This window comes from Bactrocera oleae, chromosome 3 (assembly GCF_042242935.1).
Source record: "Bactrocera oleae isolate idBacOlea1 chromosome 3, idBacOlea1, whole genome shotgun sequence".
NCBI classification, from domain to species: domain Eukaryota; kingdom Metazoa; phylum Arthropoda; class Insecta; order Diptera; family Tephritidae; genus Bactrocera; species Bactrocera oleae.
The window spans coordinates 32,003,072-32,019,596 of record NC_091537.1 but is presented as its reverse complement, the minus strand read 5'-3'; the positions used below and the strand labels follow the sequence as shown (position 1 = coordinate 32,019,596).

At 32.1% G+C, this 16,525-nt stretch overlaps 1 protein-coding gene across 4 annotated transcripts in view; it reads left to right on the top strand.

The window, feature by feature from the left end:
- Nos (Nitric oxide synthase) overlaps window positions 1-3,973 on the top strand; it is a 33,712-nt gene extending 29,739 nt beyond the window's left edge. For 3 of the 4 annotated variants that reach the window (XM_014239934.3, XM_036378143.2, XM_070106371.1), the window contains one exon: window positions 3,552-3,703. In XM_014239934.3, the coding sequence (XP_014095409.3) occupies window positions 3,552-3,659 (108 nt within the window). In that variant the 3' untranslated portion in view covers window positions 3,660-3,703. Of the gene's footprint in view, window positions 1-3,551; window positions 3,704-3,771 lie in introns of those variants that run through there. The other variant, XM_036378298.2, reaches the window with a different exon arrangement.
- Window positions 3,974-16,525: the final 12,552 nt, after the last annotated feature.

The window sequence follows — 16,525 nt, the reverse complement described above, 5'->3', positions numbered from 1 at the left end:
TTTATTAAGGTAGCTTATAATTTAGCCGATACATGCGGTATGAAAAAATAAACCGGAAGTTCGAAAATATTTCGATAAGGTATGTGGGGGCTAAGGGAAGTATTGACCCGCTTCAATTCATGTCTGACATACTAGAAAACTATTATCACTAAGAGTCACTCCCCGAATTCAACAATATATTTCACAAATTGACTGTTAATTCCGGTAAAAAGTTAGGACCAGGAACTGGGGTCTCCATATTTCGTAACTGGGGGCTTGAACAGTTATGGACCGATTTTTACTATGTTTAGACTTGAGATATCATATCTCTTTGGGGCTTGATTTGTATACTGGAAAGTGGAAAGCGTGGTTGTAGAACGATTTCACCCATTTTCGCACTGGTCGAGTAGTACCGGAGATATGTGGATTCGCCTATATTTTGGCGGTGTCACGCCCATCGTCCAATTTTAGCATCAACTCCTTTAAAATCCCCTTACACCATCTCGAATGTAATATTTAATGTCTATGACGCATTTAGTTATTGATTTATTGCACTTTGTTTTAGTTTTTAACAAAACCGCTATATGGGTAGTGGGCAGGGTTATCATCCGATTTCATGCTTTTTCACACCGTCGAAGGAAAAGCCAAAAATATTAATTCTGTGCAAATTTAGGTCATATATCTTACATGATTTAGGATATATGTATATTCATTAAGAGGCCGGAGCCACAACCACTTTGAAAATGAAATTTCAACCGTAGATGCCCCTCCCCAATGCATTTCACTATACCAAATTATAGATTTATATCTTAATTTAGTGCTTGGTTATCTCATTTAATAACATTTTGGATAATAGCGTTTTGTAGGCGTGGCAGTGGTCCGATTGAGACCATCTAATATACCAATCTTCTTATGGTGGCAAGGAATACGTGCACCAAGTGATCATTTATATAAAATATACAATATATATATGTATATATAACCCTATAACTAACTCGATTAGTTTTGGGTGATACAAACAACCGTTAGGTCTCTTATACTCTGTAGCAATATCTTGCAAGAGTATAAAAATGTGGCGAAAGAATTCGACATTCATTATTCGACGAAATAGTAAATGGATAACAATCAAATTTGGTATCTTATTAACTTATATTGAAGGTCATGTACTCACTTAGCTTTAATAGTATATTTTTTAATTGTGTCAACGAACATTGTATTCAAATCATCCTTATATGAGTAAACTGTGATATAAACTCAACCGAAGAGGCTTAATTTAATATTTTGAGTTGATATAGAAAACGACAACCAGAGGATCGAAATTCATTATATTAGGGATATGATTAAGACCAGTTTCATTTATGTGCTAGTAAGCGCCAAATCATTAATATACAATAACATAATAACTTTTAAGAAAACGTGTCCACGTAAATTCATTAAAATATCACACATGTTCACTACTTTAACGGTTTAAAGTCAGGTGAAAAATCGAAAATCATTATATAGGGTGTAGTAGGGGCAGAAAAGCTGATGGGCTAATTGTATTAATTTTTGACATTGTCGAAATACTTGACGACATATTTTCAAGCAATTTTATACTAAATATATAAATATAAACATATATATGGAGTAAAGTCAAGCCGGTGTTTTAAATCCTGAATATTGGTTATATGGGGCTAAGACAAATTTTCGCCCGATTTTATCCATTTTAAGCACAGAGATATACCGTTATTAGAAAAATACGCATCCTCAATTTCATTTAAAACCTCTTACATTGACCGATATATGTGGTATAAAGTCAACAGGAAATTCTAAATCCTTTATGTTAGTTATATGGGGGCTAAGGGAAGTATAGTACATACCTTACAGATTGACATATTTTCCATACCCTCTGGGGTCCACATATTCGGACACAAGATGGTATACCTCAAAAGAACTATGTGTGCAAAGTTGTATTACAAGATATTCATTTGTGCTTGATTTGTGTACTGGAAAGTGAAAGAATCATATAAAATTTGTAATTGTCCTATATGGGAAGTAGGGGTGGTTGTGGTCCTATAGCACCTATTTTCTCAATGTGAGATATGGAATGTCGGGATAATGTTAGCCATCCTATTTGGTTAAAATTGGTCTAGTAGGTCCGGAAATATATGTGTGTCATATAAAACCCTCTTGTATTATCCTGGGTGTAAAATTTATTGCCTCTGGCGCGTTTAGTTATATGGTGAGTGGCCGGGTTATAACCCGATTTCATCCATTTTCACACTGTCGGCTTGGGTTCCTATAGCATTTGCTGTAAGCGAATTTAGTTGTTGTAGCTTTAGTGGTTTAGTTGTGCATTAAGCCTATTAGAGGGCGGCGCCAAGCACAGTTTATAAACATTTTTAGCTCACAGGTTCCCCTTGCTATTGCAATCCTCCATATATACTATAATTTAGTGCTTGGTTATGGCATTGTATAAGTTTTTGATTAATGGTGTTTTGTGGGCGTGACAGTCGTCCGATTACGACTATCTACGAACTCATCCCTTCTTTTTTGCCAAACTCGTGTACCAAGTTTCATTACGATACGTAAATTACTCAAGTTATCACTTGCACATGCGGACAGACAGACAGTCACTCGGAATTAAACTCGTCTTGTCATCCTGATATGTATAACTCCATATCTTACTCCATTATTTTTAGGTGATACAAACAGCCGTTAGGTGAACAAAACTATTATACTCTGTAGCAACATGATGCAAGAGTATAAATATAAACCAATATCATCCCCAAATAAATGAACATGCAAGAATATATTTTCTTATAAATAAATATTTACTAAAAATGGTTTGTTGTATTTTGTGGTATTGGTATTTTGTTTCAAAGCATTTTTCATAACCAATATTAAAAAATTATATCATTCGAAATTACATTACTGTACTCATAAAAGTAGCTTCTGCTGACTAAATACATATGTCTAGATTTAAATATTTGTATGTATTTACAAACCAACTCGTTAATAAAAAGTAACCACAAATTTTAAAATAAAGATGCTAAGTATTATTGTAATTTAAACAAAAAATTTAGTTCATATATAAATATGAAGGTACGCATCACTCTATTTACTTATACTTGTATATACAAATTTGTTTATTAATTAATACTCAAAATTAAATAGCTTAATCTTATAATGTAGAAAAAAAGCTAATTTTTGAGATAACAGGAGGAAAGAGAGAGAACATTATGTACAATTCGCTTGGTCGTTCGTTAGTGATAAATAAAATAAACTGATATAGGTTCTATCAGTTTCCCTATATTTTTACTGAAATTTGATCTAAAAGTTTATATGAAATGTATTGAGTAGGAGCGGTGACATTTATATGTATATTTTCCATAATTTATAAAAGATATGAAACCTTTGCATTATTTGATTATTAGTTAGTCATTTAAACTATATCGAAATTCATGGAAATAAGTTATTAATTAAAACAGTTATAGATTGTTTAGTTTAGTTTATGTTTAGTTATTTTTTTTTTCAAATATTGTAATCGGTTTCTAACATTTGAATTCATTGAATATTTTGCTTCATTTCAGCATGAGAACCGTTACCACGAAGACATATTCGGTATAACGTCGCACGTTGGCGAGGCGCGCAACAAATCATCACTACGACGGGGTTCACGAACATTAAATGCGTTATAGAGCAATCTTCGATCTGCAGAACTCGCCATCGAGAAACAAAGGTAGTGCCACTCACGACTGGTCTTTATGATCATCAGAAATATAATAAATATTTAATTTTTTCAACTTATAGGTATAACAAAAAACCTTGCAAAATATTTAATGTTTTTTATTTTGAACAGACTTTTTTTCCTCTTTCATAAAATTTAGTTTATCCAACCTTTTTTGATAAAAAATTATTCATATTATTATTTTAGTCATACTGCTAAAAAATATTTATACATTTTTGAAATCTGTCAAACATACTCGTCTACAATTCACTAATATTATTAAATTAAAAATATAAATTAAACAATAAATACACAAATGACTAAAATGTTTCATTTAACGGCTTTATATTTAAATATAATATATATGTATGTATGTAAATATTTATATCACTTTCGGATAGGTTAGTGACACAAACAAGTGGTTGTCAAAAATGGTAACTGTACATAACGCACCTGCTTAAGCGCACCATTTTCGCAGCATTGTAAAATATTAAATATTAAATGTATAAATCCACATTATATACCTAATTAGTATATATTTGCTTTCAAAGGCATATGATATCTCTCTGTAAACTTTATAACTTTTTTAGAAAGTGTTACATTGAAATCAGCTGAGGAATTGAATTGTGGGGTTCCCCTTTTATGTTTCTTTTTACAATATCAACTTTCTCTTTAAACAACACTTTCATTGAGGTATATGCTTAATTCTTACATTTCTATATTTAACTAACTCGTACATTTCGTCTCGAGTAATTTGCTTTACAAATATTTTGATAAAAAAAAAACCTAACACGGTAAATTTTAGGTCATGAAATCCACTTAAGAGATTTAAATATCCACTGACTATTTCTTGGTTTAATATTATATTTATCGGCTTAAATTACAAAATTTGTAATAAATACAATTCTTAAATAAATCAAATAAGTTTTATTCTACAATACATCTGCATTAAACCAAATCAATATAGTCAAACAATATGATCAAACCAAAGATAGCAGCGAAGTGCGTTTTGGGCGAAGAGTTCAAAAGATGTGCCAATTTTATCCAAAAAGATATGATATTTTAGTAGAACTTGCGAAGCGTGCTAGGTTGTTAAGGTGTTAGAACTAATTCCGACTAAATTTCGCTTCTCTTTTATTTCTTAACTTGATGATCTAAGCCAGATACTAAGACCGATATTATTGAATTCAATATTCATTAAATAAGTGTTGATCGGGAACTAGAGGATAATATTATGCCCATAATGTTATACAATTTTCACTGACCGCCAAGTAAACTGTTTTTTGCAATATACTTTTATATTATTGTTAGACTCGCTTTAAGTTTTACTACCTTTACAACGTACCCACGTAGTACATTTGTGGATATACCAGTTAAAATTCACATAGTGTCTATAAGAGAGTTTCACAAAAATGAAATATCGTATATATGTTTAGATTTTCAGGATCTAAATTACTGAATGTGTAATTCCCATTTATTATATGGATGTAAATAGCAATAATAGCGATAAAATAAAAAGTCACGTAAAGAGATTAAAGTTGGTATTTAGAGACACCTGATTCACATCTTTCCTTAGAATAATGTTATATTATATATATAAATTATTAAAAAAGTTGTATATTAAGTTCATATAAATTTAGTAGTAATCAAGAGCTAATGAAGATATCGGAATGATAATTTACACAAATAGTGCCCTTAAGTATGCCATCTCACGTCTACACATGATCAAAATTGGATCATAATTTATCAAGCCCCCTAAGTTGAGCTAAGTGCCTATGGCTGACTTCTTACCGAACCATAGACCCCACATACGTAATATAAGGAATTCCAAACTTCCAAACCGGTCGACTTTATACCATATATGTATTTCGGTCAATATGTGAGTTACCTTAAGAAACTGAAAGAATCTTTATACCCTTGATTGAGCATGGTATTTTAAGTTTTACCACGACGTCTGAAATTCCTTGGTGCCCTAGGGAGGTTAGTATTGCATATGGCGGAATCAGCCTGTTACCACTCCTACAATGTACCGTTAATCTAAAACCTATAAAGTACTTAACTAACCATCACCACTTACGTTGAATTTGTATCACATTATCTCAATAGAAGACATTTCAATTAAATTACTAAAAAAAAAATATTAATTAACATATGTTATACGGTAACAAAAATTATGGATATCGGTATGTTCAAGAGCTCTTAGCATTCGACTAATCCAGTGTTCGAAGTTCGGTCTCCTGCGACTTTTCGAATAGCTGCCCTGCTGCGATTGTTTGAATAAATGAAAATTGTTGAAAATAATTTAAGAGCCCTAGTATGTACCTTCCCCCAGCGCTAATATCATGAAAATAGAGATTTATGTTAGGTTTACTTTAATATAAATATACCGGCCTAAGTGATTATAAGACCTATAGCTTAAGTTATATACCTCATATAATTATGATTCATAATTTCGTCGAATAATGATCATTGATTCATTTATTTACTGTGGGGTGAAAATTAAAAAAAGAAATGGTCGTAGCCCCGCCCCTAACAGGTTTAATGTACATAACTTACAAACTTCAAAAGCTATATCAACCAAATTAGTTTAGAACAAATATTTTCGTTACATACTCCGACAATGTGAAAATAGGTGAAATTTAAGTATATAGATTTTGTGCATAACATTATTTTGATTTTCTCATGTTACATTGTGTGGCGGTCTGTAATTTATGAAATCAGAATGGCAGGTGTTAACTCCTTGGTACATATTTCTTTATACGTATCCATCATACGTCAAAGTTCATAACAACACATGCCTTCCATAATATGCCAGTTTGAATTCCGTTAGTTTTTTCAACTTTACGATCGAATCGAAACATAGAACTTCGTATTTAGAAAATCCTCGAATGCTTTGTTATGTTTAAGATAATTGAGTATAGTTTTTACTTTATTAACATGTAACGGGTTGGTAAAATTTACTAACCCTCGTACCTATTCTTCCTTAATTATCTTTTGTCAAACAAGCTTGAAAAAAGGCATATATTATTAATTGGTTATTTTCTCAACAAGAAAGAGAAAAACATTTATGTATTTGTTCTACAAAAACGAGTAATCTCATACATTTGTATACATATAAATATTAAAAGATAAAAAACCTCAATGCAAAATCGTTGAACTTGTAGGCGCACCTTAGTTTCAGGATGATTTTCATCGAAATCGTAAATTGGAACTCAAATCACGCAGTCGTCCCAATAACACGATACCCAAGCATTTATTTATTTGCATAATTACCTACACAAAAACACGAATCTGACGACAGCCAACTGCAAGGTGAAATCATAAGTAGGCGCCGTTGGTTCGAGCCTATATAAATTATAGAAATTTATTTTTTAGTGAAGGAGAATAAAACAATTTTTTTTACGATTTTATTTCATATAGCACGATTCAAAATTTTTCGGACTTTAATTTTATTTGTCAGTTTTAATATCATATCAAAGATTTGAGGAATTCCCTTTTTGTGGATACAAGCAAGTTTACTGGTCAGATTTGTAAAAAGCTCAAATTTAGTAGAACGATCCACGTTTTTTTAAACGGTTTTTTCTGGAACCAATCTACCGTGTAAAACCAGATTTAGGTGTACATATATAAAATTTATGACATGACAATATATTAAGCCTTTGTACAAACATGTGTAATATAAATATTTTTTTACTCTGTCAACGTTGTGCACAGGATAAAACTCTTTTAGCTATCTTATGGTTGGATGCAATACCTAACACTTATGCAGATACAAGTATATATGTAGGTATAGAGTTACACATATCAGAATAAGTAGGATGGCGGGGAAAATTGCTGAGATTTTCAAAAAAGGAACGATAAACTGTGTTAGTAGATACTATTTCGCTTACACATATAATATATTAGAATTTTTATACTCTCGCATTTTGTTGCTACAGAGTATAATAGTTTTGTTCACTTAACGGTTGTTTGTATAACCTAAAACTAATCGAGTGAGATATACGCGGTTATATATCAATGATGAAGAGACGAGTTGAAATCCGGGTGACTGTCTGTCCGTCCATCTGTGCAAGCTGTAACTTGAGTAAAAATTGAGATATCTCTATGAAACTTGGTATATATGTTTCTTGGTACCGTAAGACGGTTATTATTGCAGAATCGGTTCACTTCCATGCCCACAAAACGCCATAAATCAAAACCAAATAAATTGCCATAACTAAGCTCCACAACAAGATACAAGACTCTTATTTGGTATACAGGACCACATTAGGAAGGGGCATATGCAGTTAAAAATTTTTTTTAAAGTGGGCGTGTTCATACCTCCTAATAGGTTTAATGTGCATATCTCCTAAACCGCTAAAGCTAGAATAACAAAATTCACTGGAAGCAAACGCTTATAGCACCTCTATCGACGGACAACCCCACCCACTTCCCATATAACGGTACTGTTAAAAACTACTAAAAGCGCGATAAATCAAGCACTAAACAAGCCAGAGACATTAAATTTTATCTCTGGGATGGTATAAGATGATTTTATAGGAACCACATTCAAAATTAGGGGCACCGCCCACTTTTAGGTGAAAACCCATATCCATCTGATTTTTTCACTTTCCAGTATGCAAATCAAGCAACAATGATTATATCGGCGTAAAACTTTGCGAGAATAATACGTCTAAAGTATGCCACCTTGTGACCAAAAATTATCTAAATTGAACCAAAACTGTTCAAGCCCCTAAGTACTGAATATGTGGACATCAGTTCATATAGTTGATTTTTTACCGAAAATATCGGTCAACAAGAACGAGGCGGCAAGATCCACAAAGAAATCTAAAACAAGTATACCATTTGACTTTTCGAGAGTATAAAATGTTCGATTACATCCGATCTTAGCCCTTCCTTACTTGTTTATAAATATATTTACTGATTATTATTAATTTAATACTTCTCCAATCCGTTACTTTTCTGCGTTTGTATAACATACAACTTATAACACATATATCGAGCAATTAATACATTTAATTGCTGCTGGGTTACCTCTTAACAATATAGTGACATATGCTCTTACATGATAACAGTCTCGCAACATGTTATACTGAGTATATTACTTCTGTTGCCCTGACAGTTCCACCCAACATCTAAAACTAATCGAGATAAATAGATAACATATTTATAAACGGTTCAGACACATCTGGGATTTCCAAAGGATGAAATTTTCCGTTTACGCACTACAGTGCTAAAATGTTCAAAGTGTTAAGACTTTTTATTAGTTAGACTGTATATACCACTGTGTCAGCTATACAGATGACTCAAAATATTTTAAGCATACTTGTATTGTAGTTCTCGAACTAGTCCATTAATTATATAATAGTGTATAAGGGTATTCTGCACCAGCATTCTTAATTCAAATAAAATGATTTCTGAATCTATTTCATCTACTTTGGACTTAACTTTGAAGTCGTGAAGGAATACGTGTACCAAGTGTTATCTCAAAATTTTCTCAAGTTATCGCTTCCACGAATAAATGGACAGAAAAACTTCCGGAATTCAATTCGTTTCGTCATTCTAATAAATTTCGGTTTATATAACTTTTACTTTTACTTTTGGCTCGGCTTTGTGCAATTAATACTTTTTCATTATAAGTAAAACTGCAATCATAAAAGCAAAGGTATCAAGTTCAAAGAAGAAATGCCACATAGCAAATTTTCAAAAAATGGACAAGTTAACAAAGTATGCGAACATAAGAACAATAGCAAAGGGCTAAAGCAGTAGCCGTAGATGACTAGGGTTCATCACCTGAAACCGGAACAATAGAGTAATGAACTTTCGAAAGCAGCAAAATTGCTTATTAAGCAACACTTGCACTTTTGAAGCTTCGTTCAGTGTACGTTCAGAAATACGCTATACTCATAAGAAAAAAATATTAAAGTAAAAAAGTATGATGTGTAGTATGCATACAATCTTCTAAACTATATTTAAATTTGTATACTCTTGCAATATATTGCTACAGAGTATAATAGTTTTGTTTACCTAACGGTTATTTGTATCACCTAAAAATAATCGAGTTAGATATAAGGTTATGCATATATAAATGATCAGGATGACAAAACGAGTTGAAATCCGGATGTCTGTTTGTCTGTAATCCCAAACCATTCAAACTATATCACCCAAATTTGGTCAGGACAAATCTATTACAAACCTCTGCCGACAGTGTGAAAATGGATGAAATCGGATTATAACCCCGTCCACTCGTAACCCCGTAACTGTACTGTTAAAAATATTGGGCAAGTAATTTTATACTGTCATTGCTACATTACAGTGTGGGGAAATCAGACCACGGCCACTTCCCATATTACAAAATTTTAAATTCCATCTGATTCTTTCACTTTCTATCAAGAACCAAGCAAATGTATTTGCACAAATAGTGCTCTCAAGGTATTTTCTTTAATGCCAAAAATTGTCAAAATCCGTGACGTTTTGCTGAAAATGTCGGTCCATCTGTGATATATATTTTTGAAATTGAAATTTGAAAATATCCTTAGGTATTTTGCGAAACAATTCAACATTCATTATTCGACGAAATCGTCAATGGATTACAATCAAATTTATTTTACTTCGCGTCAACTAAAGTTGTATTAAATTCATCTCTGGGATATAAACGCAACTGAAGAAGCCAAATTTAATATAATGTGTTGATATGAAAACGTCAGGCAGAGGATCGTCATTACTTATTTTAGGGATAGAAGGTCTGGACAAAAGTGAAGACTAATTCCATTCATATGCTCAAATTATTTACTTCAATATTTTCAAGAAATCCTTTTTATTTAATTTTATTAAAGTTTCACACATTTTGTCAGGTGGAAAGGCGGAAATTATTATACAGGCTATATTGGAGAAAAAGAAAGGGATGGACTGATTGAATTAATTTTGACACTGCTGAGGTATACTTGAGATCATATTTTCAAGCAATCTTATAAATATATTGTATAATACACACATTGAACGACATGTTCGGCATAAGGTTTGTAAGAATAACGAAAATCAATATGTATATGTAGTATTTGGGAGTTGAGGTAGCTCGTAGACTAAATTCACATATTCCCGGCATTAAACTATAGTTATATGTATATATATAATTTTGAACAAGACTTTGCACAAAAAATGCTTTTGAGGTATATCATCTCAAGTCTAAAAAATGTCAAAATCGGACCATAACTGTTCAAGCACCCAGTTACAGAATATGGGGACCTCAGTACTTGGTGCTAATTTTTAACCTATGAGATATATTATTGCAATTCGGAGAGAGTCCCTTTTTGATAATAACATGTAAGTATGTCAAAAATGGATTGAGTCGAGTCAATACTTTCCTTAGCCCCCATATACCTTATCGCAATATTTTTGAACTTCCGGTTTACTTCGTACCGCAAATATCGACTAATATCTAGGCTGTTTCAATAAAATTAAGTAGGCGGGGCCACGCCTACTGTTAAAAATTTTCCAACCATGGATGCCCCTCTCTAATAAAATCTTCTGTACCAAATTACAGATATATATCTTAATTTAGTGCTTAATTATGACGTTTTATAAATTTTCGATTAATGGGGTTTCGTGGGCGTGGCAGTGGTCCAATTAGGCCCACCTACAACACCAATCTTTTTATGGTGAAAAAGAACATGTGTAACAAGTTTCAGCAAGGTATCTTAATTTTTACTTAAGTTATAGCTTGCACGGTCGTTCGGACGGACAGACAAACATCGGAATTTCAACTCGTCTCGTCATCCTCATCATTTATCTATTTATAATCCTATATCTATTTCGACTAGTTTAAGCTGATACATTGCATTAATTTGGACATTGCTCAGATATTCTTGAGAGCAAATTTTCTAGTACACTGAACGACATATTCGCCATAAAACTTGTTAGAAAGACGAAAATCATTATAGTAGTATATGGTAGTTGAGAGTAGTTTTGACCCGGTTTGATCTATTTTTTCCAATACCAAATACTAATAAAATGCTCCCAAGGTTTCATTAAGGTACCTCACATACCATCTCCAATCATATGTAGTAAAGTCAATCGGATGTTCGAAAATCCTGATACTTGTTATATGGGGGCTACGTCAAGTTTTCGCCCAATTTGATCCATTTTAGACACAAAGATACACTGTTATAATTAAAACGCGCCTTCTAATTTTTATTGAGATAACTCACATATTGGTTTATATATGCGGTGTAAAGTCACCCAGAAGTTCGAAGATCTTGGTATATGGGAGCTAAGGGAAGTATTGACCCGATTGAACCCATTTTTGACATACAGGCATACTATTTTGTGGAAAGGATCCTTTCTAAATTTTTATTATATATCTCACACATTGACCGATATTTTCGGTAAAAAGTCAATTATATATACTGGGGTATACTTAATACTTTGTGCAAAGTTTTATCCCGATACATTAATTTTTGCTTGATGTGCATACTAGAAAGTGGGAGGATCAGATGGAATTTAAAATTGTGTTATATGGAAAGTAAGCGTGGTCAAAGTCTGATTTCGCCTATTTTCGCACTGTAGCATAAGAATATCAGAATAATGTTTCGTACTGAATTTGGTTGAAATCGGTCAAGTAGGTCCCGAAATATGGGTTTTCCCATAAGGGTGGGCAGTGCCCCTTGCCCAGTTTTTGTTTTGGCTCCTATAAAGCTAAATTGTACCATCCTATGCGTAAACGGCTCTGACTTTCTTATTTTATGAGTTATCGCACTTTTAGCAGTTTTAATCAAAACCGTTGTATGGGGAGTTTCCACGATTTTACCCATTTTCGCAGTGTCGATAGGGGTGCTATAAATATGTGCTCTGTAGCAACATCTTGCAAAAGTATAATAAGAGAGGCTAAGACCTTCAAAATAAGTTAATATGGTACCAAATTTGATAAAAAAAACCTTTGATCCTTGAAAGTTGCAAGAGTATGAAATGTTTGGTTACACCCGAACTTAGCCCTTCTTTACTAGTTAAAATATGCTTAATAAAATGGCGTAAGCTATTTTTAAAACGTTTGAGACCATTAAATAATAATTTCTTATTTTTTTCAGTTTAAGCACTTCTTTCCTGTCAGCAACAGCTATCCACATTTTGAAATAACAAACTTGTCATAGCCAAAGTATATCTATCCGTACGTAACACATGGAGGCATTTGCATTCGCACTTGAAATCACACCAAAATATTGTATATATTTATGTATGTATCTGTATATATTAACTCATCAACACTCACATATTCTAGTTTAATATTTCATGTGATGACACAATTGATATACGTGAATATGTATAAATAAGTATATTTGAACATACCTATGTACTTTCTTACAATACTTACAAAAAGGTCTACTGTCAGCCGTCAACTAACAATTGATAATGTCTGTTGAAACGGAATTGCTCAAATGAATTTCAAATGAATAGAAAGGTAATATGATATTCACAAATGATAAATCCAAGCATGTAAGTATTAGAATTGGACGGAAAATAAATAAATATAAAAACATGTTAAAGCTAATATAAATTTATGGATGTCTATTTGCTATGAGTAAACGGCGTAAAAGAAAGGTCTGCTATATGTACATACCGTTATCCATAATTACCAATCGTTGGCCCACTATCAAACTTTTTTTTTCTGACAACAGAGATCGCGTTTTGACTGATAAATTTCAAATATTGGGTGAGTTCTTAGATTTTCGTAGAATAAGCTGTAATCCAGTGTTTATATTATATTACAACTTAACATATTTAAGATAAAATTTAATATATAATATTATTTATACTATATATCAGTTTTGTTCATATAATATATCAGATTTTCGAACTCACTATACCATATTGTTATATTGAGAAACCTTATTACATGTTTTCCTTGTCACTCTTATCAAGACAATACTCAAAAAAATCTCCGGTGGACCGATTTCTAATAGTCTTAAAGCTTATGTCTCATAAACTATTAAAACAATGTCAACCAAATTTGGTGGACTAATTGCATTTTATGTTATGGTCGAAACTTCTAAGTGCGGTAACTTCTAAATAACAATGACGGTAATTATGAATTTAAAAGTAAAGATTATGTTGCAGACTTACGGACCAGTTTGAAATTGTTAAAAGAATTTCGTTCGTTAACATTACCACCCGTTTCCACTCATGCATTTAGTTGAATACCGAGCAACGGCCAGACTACGTGATTTTGCAATAAAATAAAACCGAAATATTTTGTTATGTGATTCGGTATATAACCCCAGGGTTCTGACGAATTCCTAAAAATATCTATCTCTATTCATTATCCAATTTGAGAGCTAAATTCGAGTCCAGCAGTCGTAGAGGCCTTCTGAAGCTCAGTTTATATTACTCAGGATGCAGCAACTCAGAGGTGGTCTGCACTACACACCATTTATGTAACTGCCGATAAATCACAACTTAAGAAAAAAATGTTTCAAATAATGGAGTTTAACATTTTTTTGTTTTACTTAGATTTCTACAACAACAAAGTTATCGAGTTGAATTCGTACAAGAGAGTATACAAATACCTCACTGAAATGGTAAATATATAAATTGTGTTATCAATATATTTATGTTAGTTATACAGTCGACGCTCACAAATTATAATCACTTTGTTTTTAAGGTGATTCTAATTTCTGAAAAATTCTGTTTGTTTGTGTATGCATAAGCAAAAAAATTGGTTAAATTAACTTCAAAAATCTTGAATTAAACAATTTTTATTTAATTATATCAATAAAAACCAGAAAAAAAGGCAATCATCCAGTTCTTGTTTAATTAAGCATATACAAGAACTATGTATGTATGTATGTATTCGATAAATCAAAAATAGATGCAACAAAACAAAGCACAGAAATACATTCCAATTACATTAAATATATTTTTTCTGTTTTCACCAATACTCTTTACTTGACTTATAGTCAGTTATATTTGTTGGTTTTTTACGTTTTTTTTTAACCTGAAACAACAATATCGAAGAACCAAGATTAAATGATTAACTCTTTCAAACAAAATACGCTCAGAAATTCGAATTTTCGATACTAATTTCAGAACGTTTAATGTATTGCAAACTCTGATTCTAATTTCTGGAAAATGAAATTTTAATTTACTTACGATTCTAATTTGTGAGTGTCGACTGTAATAATAATGCACGTAGGCATATACAACACTGTACGTGACAATGACAGAAAATTTTTCCATCTGGCATCACTGCGTTAGCCAACTCTCACATTACTAAAAATACTAGTCCGCTGGCTAACTTAGCAAAAACCAGTGTGGTTTGAATGTCAAGTGTGGTTTTGATTTTGATAATTCAAAGAAACTATCGCTGTTTCCCGTTTACATACATTCAAATCTTTGCGGAAGGGTTATCCATTTAGTATAAAAATATACCAAATATCTAGTTGAAATTAACAATATAAGAATTTTCGAGAATACAACATTTTAAATTATAAATATACCATAAATTTGAACCAAAAGAAAAGGATGATATGTGAGCTTTTTATTTAGGATAAGACTAAAACGTCAGATAAATGGAAAATAGACCCTAGACCGAATATAACAGATTGAATATCAGATCGAATATACGCTATTATAAGATATGCATCCTTAGAAAATTGTACTGAAACATTTCCCGTTCGGATCAATGTATACACAGCAAGTCACGGCTACCGAAACTTCGATAAACAATTAACGCGGAAACTACGACTTACACACCGTGCAACGTTGGGTATTTAATCGGTGATTTAATCGACAGGAGCAGGGTACAGGGTAAGGTCAACTAGATGTAAGAAAATTACTATATTATTTTTAACGGCTTTATGATATGATACCTAATTCTTCCTAAAAAAGTCTGCCAAATGTATATACCTGCTTTTGATAAAAATATTTAATTTCTCTCTTAAACAAGGCTTATACCCTAATTAAGTAAGGGCTAAGTTCGGCTGTAACCGAACATTTCATACTCTTGCAACTTTCAAAGATCAAATCCGGGAAATTTCATATTAAAAAAAAATGTTGCGAAAGAACTTAACATTCATTCTTCGACGAAATCGTGAATGAATTGCGATCAAATTTGATATTTTATTAATTTATATTATAGGCAATAGACTCAGTTAATTTCATAACTATATTTTATAAATTATATTCAAATCATTCTCAAATGAGATATATCTGACAAAAACTTAATAAAAGAAGCTAAATTTAATTAATCAACTCAGTATGATGATATAAGGAATATGAGATTAAGACCAAGGTCTAGACCAACTCCAATCATGTTCAGGGGTTTGTTAGAATAATGAAAATAAGTATATGTAGTATAATATAATACGAGGGCTGCTATATAGCTGGCTGGCCTAGGCAACACTAAGTGTTGCCAGGTGCAATCTGACATTTCCATTGGAAAGTTTCACATTTTTTAGCATAACATCACTCAGAACGTTTTGTCATTTAATCGTGAATTGTTTTATTTACAGGGAATTAAAAAATTCATCTCGGCCAAAAAATGGAATTAACTCGTGAACATTTTCGTGCGATCATTTTTCACAACTTTCGACGTGGATTATCACGACAAGAGTGCATCGATGACCTAAAATCTTTGTTTGGCTATGAAGCACCATCCTATAGCACTGGTACAACGAATTCAATCATGGCCGACGCTCGCTCAAAGACGAATTCCGTGAAGGTCGTCCAAAAACAGCCGTTGTGCCAGAAAACATCGATGCTGTAAGTGAACTGATAATGCAAGACCGTCATGTAACATACCTACAGATAGAGGCATGCCTATGCATTTCTCCCACCAGCATACAT